The sequence below is a fragment of the Chlorella variabilis genome (assembly GCF_000147415.1).
Source record: "Chlorella variabilis unplaced genomic scaffold CHLNCscaffold_36, whole genome shotgun sequence".
Taxonomy (NCBI): Eukaryota; Viridiplantae; Chlorophyta; class Trebouxiophyceae; order Chlorellales; family Chlorellaceae; genus Chlorella; species Chlorella variabilis.
In genome coordinates this window covers 266,563-271,674 of record NW_005435052.1, presented here as the reverse complement: position 1 = coordinate 271,674, position 5,112 = coordinate 266,563, and the positions used below count along the sequence as shown (strand labels likewise).

Here is a 5,112-nt window from a genome sequence, read left to right as displayed (position 1 = left end):
CCACAGCGCCGGCGGCTTCTCGGCAGGAGCTCTCAGCGAGATGCGGAGCCGCCTGGTGGCGGGGCTCAAGCGCTACTTCCACGCCAAGCGCATGGAGGGCCTGCTGTCGGTGCAGGCGCGGCGGTACCGCCCCGCGCCCGCGCTTGCCGTTGCTGCCGCGATTCGCTGCCTTTGCTCTGCATCCAGGCATGCCCTTGTTTGTGTTCCTCCCTGGCTGGACGGCCAAGGCGATTCGGTCGGCCAGCGGGCGCCAACCAGCCTGCACCGGCAATGTGTCCTGCCGAATGTATGACCAGAACCGTACCGCCCCCGGTACCACAGGGCATGCGCATCCTGGACTACGCCTGCGACCATGCCGCGGAGCGCACGCAGGAGCCGCTGGGCATGTGGCGCCTGCTGGAGAAGGAGGTGGCGGTGAGTGCCTGGTGGGCCGTGGCCGGGCCTCCCTCCTGCATTGGCCTGGGTCCCCAGCGGCCCCAGCGGCCCGGCTACACCACCCCCACAGGCAACCTCGCCCTCCACCCACACACACGCCGCCCCCACCCTTTGTGCAGGGCAACCTGACCACCCGCATCATGGCCCGCTGCCTCATGTGGGTGGCCCGCTGCTGGCGCTCCTCGCCCCGCTGGCTGCAGGCCGCCACCTCCTGGCCCGTCAAGAAGGTGTCGGGTGAGCCGGCTGCCTGGGCGGCATGTGTGTTGCGTGTGTGTGTGTGTGTGTGTGTGTGTGTGTTACGCCAGCAACAGGTTGCGGCTGGCATGCTTGACGGCACCCCTGGCGGCACCTCCCCCAGCAGCCGCCGGCGAACTGCCACAACCCGGGCACCGCTTCCCAGCACGCTCCTGGCCAGGCAGCCCCGCACCCCACATCTCGCTGACGCCTGGAACCCTGCCTGGCCCTTCCTCCATGCTGCCCCACCGCGTCGCTCCCCGCAGGCTTCCTGCGCCGCGTGCTGGGCCAGCGCATGCTTGTGTCGTGCGAGGTAGCTGTGGAGTACTACCTGTCCATGATACACTCACCCCAGGTACCGCCGTGATACTGCTGGGTTACCGCTGGGATACTGCCGGGCATGGTGCTGCTGCTGTGGTGGCATGGGCGGACTGGGTGCACACACACACTCGCACACACACACAACATTCAAGCACGCGGCCCGCCCCGGTCCTCCCCCTCCCCTTCCCGCAGATCCAGTGGCTGCAACAGTCAGAGGAGGCGTGGCCGCTGCAGCAGGAGGTGGAGGTGGAGGTGGATGCGGCCTACAGGTGGGGCCGGGCTGGGGGCTGGGGGCTGCGCTAGGCGGGGTGGGGGGGTACCAGCGAGGCACTGCGCCGGAATGCTGGGCCTACACAGCACCCTGCAGCGGCCCAGCACACAACAGCCATGACCACAGCCCATCCCCAGCCAGGGCTGCCTCCCCTCCCGGCCGCCCCAGGTTCATCATCGACCGAGAGATCGAGGCGCCCGACCGCTTCCAGGCCATCCAGTCCTACCGGTGAGCGCCTGCCACTTCTTGACAGGGTTAACAGTCTGTATGTTAGCAAGAGCAAGCTTTGCGGCGCAGACTTGCTGCCTGGGGGGGGGGGAGGTTGAAACCTTGTTGCATAGTTGCAAGGTGGTTCGTGTGTGGTTGTGTTTGTGTGCGGTCGTCGGAAGCAGAGGCTCTGCGGCGCACAGGCAGCTGCATACCCGAGCGCACCACCCACCGCTCCTGCCCGCCTCTGTCTGTCTCCTCCCCGCCCTGCAGCGCCGCCATGGCCGTGCTTCGCCAGCAGCTCACCTTTGTGCACGAGCTGTTCGAGTCGGGTGAGCTACTGGCGGTGGAGAGGGGCTCGGATGGCGGTAGCGGTGATGCGGCTGTGCTGGCGGCTGCCCCACACGACCCTCCTGAGCGCCCGCCCTGACCTGCCCAGGCATGGTGGACGGCGGCGAGAAGGACGACATGACGGCGCCGCTGGACAAGCGCATGCGTCACCTGGAGATCACGGGTGGGTTTAGGGTTAGGTTTCGACTGTGGCTGCCTGCGTGCCTGCGCGCCTGCGTGCCTGCGAGTGGTGGCGTGTTGTGCCCAGCCTCTGCCCGCCTCCCCCAGCACCCCACCCCGGTTTTGGTCGCACCCTCCCACCCCCGACCCCTTCCGTCCGCCCTGCCCGCAGGCCCCGTGTGGAAGCCGCCCCGCCCGCGCACCGTGCTGCGCGGGCTGCCCTTTATGCAGGTGCTGCCGGACGAGCTGTTCCGCGCCATCCTGGCGGCAGGGACCGTCAAGGGTGCGCCGCGGATGGGCACGCCGGCGACTGGTCGCGGCGGTGTGCGGCGCGCGCTGCAGACCTCCGGCTTGTGCCGGCCGCCGAGGCCTAACATCCTGAGCGAGCGCTCTCTCTCGCGCGCGCGCGTGCTCTCGCTCTCAATCTCGCTTTCTCTCTCACACGCACACATCCACCCTGGCACCCCTGCAGACATGCGCACGGGCGTGGCCTTCTGGGCCAGCTCCGACCTGCCAGAGGTCAGCCAGGGCGAGGCGGGGCCCGGCTGCTATGTGGTGCTGTCCGGCGTCATCCGCCGCATCCACCAGCGCCCAGACGGAACCACCAAGGTGCGGCCCCCCTTCCTGCTCCCCCATCCTGTCCCCTGCCCGCGCGGCGCCGCAGGTCAGCACGCTACCTACCTCGCCACTACTGCATGCATGCCAGTCAGGTGCAAAGCCGGCCCAGCTCCACATGATGTGTACGCCCTCTGCCGCCACTGCGCCCCCGCCCGCCGCAGGAATATTACCAAGGGATCGGCGGCGTGGTGGGCGCGCTGCTGGCCATCACGGGTGCGCCCGCCGGTTGTGTGTAATGCAATGTCGGGGCCGCTGGCATTTGGGCCCGTACCCTTGCCAGCTGCCTGATGCTGGTAGGGCAACCCAGAACAAAGCAGCCCTCTGGGGGCCAAACCACAGCAAGCACATGCCTCCTCAACGCACTCACCCCAGCGCATGTGTGTGCCTCCCGCGCAGGCACCCGCCTGCCCGGCGTGGAGACGGCGGTGGCGGAGGGCAACACGCTGGGCAAGGGGCCCGTGCTCTTCCACATCCCGCAGGTGCCTGCCCGCCGTTGGTTGTGTGGTGCGGGGGCGGGGGCGGCAGTGGGCATCCCAGCTGAAGGCAGCCCCACCCCCGCGCCTGTGCACCGCACGCCTCCTTGCGCGGCCCTCGCCCTATCGAGCACTCACGCTCGCACCTGGCCCGCCGCCCGTGCCCCCCTGCAGTCTGCCATGCACCTGGTGAAGCTGCGGGCCAACGAGGGCGACCCCGGCGCCGCGCTGCTCCGCCTGCAGCTGCTGCGCATGGGCGCCGCCTTTGTGACGGAGAGCTGCGAGTCGGGTGGGTGGGGGCATGGTGTGGGGCCACGCGGCTAGCCTCGCTTTCTCTGCGGGCGGCATGTGTCGCGGCTTGCCTGCCGGCTATTGCCACGTGTGCTGTGCTGCTGCAGCTGCGCACGCTCCTCTGCTTCCCGCGGCCTGAGCGCATGTTTGCCCCCGGCTGCCCCTTCCCCGTCTGCAGACGTGGCGGAGTCCATCCACCTGCACCTGCTGCAGCTGGCCGCCGCCAGGTGGGACCCTCCCTCCCCCCCGGCCCCTGCAGCCTGCCAGCTGCGGCAGCAGCCAGCACACCTGAGGAGCCCCGGCCGGCGGCTCTGCACAGCCGCGACTGCCTCCAGCGCTCTCACTGGCCATGCCGTGCGATGTGATGTCCGGCGCCGCCTCAACTGACGGCTGTGTGTGTGTGCCTCCCCGTCTCCCCCTGCCTGCCTACAGGATGGGGCGCGCCCTGAAGCGCCGCCCCACCCGGCACAGCAGCAGCCGGCTGCACAGCGCCGCGGGCACGGCCCCTGGCAGCCCACGCGCCGGCGCCGGGCCCCAGCCCGAGGCGCTGCCCCGCCTGCAGCCGGCGCCACCCGCGGCACCCCTGCCCGCGTCCTCCGGCCTGCGCCGCAGCTCCTCACTTGCTCGCCTGTCCGCCTGGCGGCAGCTGCAGCCGCAGCCGCAGGGCGGCACCGGTGGGGACGACGAGGACGAGGACGAGAATGAGGGTGGGCTGATGGGGCGGCTGCCCTCGCAGCTGCAGCACCTGCAGCGGCAGGCGGCGCCCGCCCCGAGCGGCCTACGCACCTCCAAGAGTTTCGGTGGCCACCTGGCCGAGCTGATGCAGGTGGGTTTGGGTTTTAGGCTTAGGGTAGCAGGCAGGCGCAGATCATCTGCGCATCGACGCGTTGGAGAGAGAGATCAGCCAGCGCCAGCCTGGCTTGCTTTCTGTGCTCTATGGCCGGCATTTCCGCGGAGCAGCTCCCGACGCCAGCCTGGCACACCAGCTGCTGGCGCCCGCCTCTCCAGCCCACCCCTCCCCGGCTCCTCGCCGCTTCCCTACTCTGCAGCAAATCGCCAAGGAAGAGTTTGAGGAGATGAACAGAGGCGGCGGCGGCGGCGGTGGCCCCTCGCACCTGCAGCAGGCATGTGGTGTGGCAGCGCGGCGCCGGCCCTCGTGCGCTGCTGGCTGTGGCGCCTTGCGCCCACGCCTGGGTGCCGCCCTAGCCGGCAAGCTGCTCGCACCGGCACACACACGCAGCTGCGCACGCGCGCACACGTGTGCGCAACTCACACACACGTGTGCGCATGCACCACGCCGCCCCCTCCCCGGCTGCAGGTGGAGGAGGGGTATGAGGAGGGCGGACCCACCTCCCCAGGGGCCTCGGAGGGCGGCCCCGCAGGCAGCAGCACCGCAGACCTGCCAGCTATGGCGGCAGGCGCGGGCGGTGGCACGCCCGGCCCCGCCGCCAACGGCCATGCCGAGCCCGCCAGCAGCCGGGGGCTGCTCAGCGCCAGCTCGGTGCCGCGCGGCTCGGGCTCAGCGGATGCGGCCGGCCACGCGGTGGCGGCGGCGGCGGCCAAGGCGGCACGCGCGATGCGGCACCGGGCGCGCGCGGCGGAACGGCGCGCGCCGCAGTTTGCGCCGGAGGGTGCGCCGCCGCCCGCCTGCCCGGCCTCTCGCTTCACCCCCTGTGTGCCATCTGCGCTCTCCCTCTTTGCTCCCAGACAGCTGCCGCTGGATCGCCCGCGCAGACCTTGCCCTTGCTCCTG

General features: G+C 70.8%; 1 protein-coding gene across 1 annotated transcript in view; it reads left to right on the top strand.

The window, feature by feature from the left end:
- Positions 1-5,112, top strand: part of CHLNCDRAFT_59371 (hypothetical protein) — a gene marked incomplete at both ends in the record, with an annotated part of 15,981 nt that overhangs the window by 9,575 nt on the left and 1,294 nt on the right. The window contains 17 exons of the mRNA XM_005843027.1: positions 27-109; positions 322-414; positions 555-669; positions 936-1,024; positions 1,183-1,259; positions 1,430-1,489; positions 1,742-1,800; positions 1,908-1,982; positions 2,151-2,261; positions 2,451-2,587; positions 2,758-2,809; positions 2,993-3,075; positions 3,244-3,358; positions 3,539-3,587; positions 3,793-4,186; positions 4,410-4,493; positions 4,679-4,991. Of these exons, the coding sequence (XP_005843089.1) occupies positions 27-109; positions 322-414; positions 555-669; positions 936-1,024; positions 1,183-1,259; positions 1,430-1,489; positions 1,742-1,800; positions 1,908-1,982; positions 2,151-2,261; positions 2,451-2,587; positions 2,758-2,809; positions 2,993-3,075; positions 3,244-3,358; positions 3,539-3,587; positions 3,793-4,186; positions 4,410-4,493; positions 4,679-4,991 (1,989 nt within the window). The remainder of the gene's footprint in view (positions 1-26; positions 110-321; positions 415-554; positions 670-935; positions 1,025-1,182; positions 1,260-1,429; positions 1,490-1,741; positions 1,801-1,907; positions 1,983-2,150; positions 2,262-2,450; positions 2,588-2,757; positions 2,810-2,992; positions 3,076-3,243; positions 3,359-3,538; positions 3,588-3,792; positions 4,187-4,409; positions 4,494-4,678; positions 4,992-5,112) is intronic.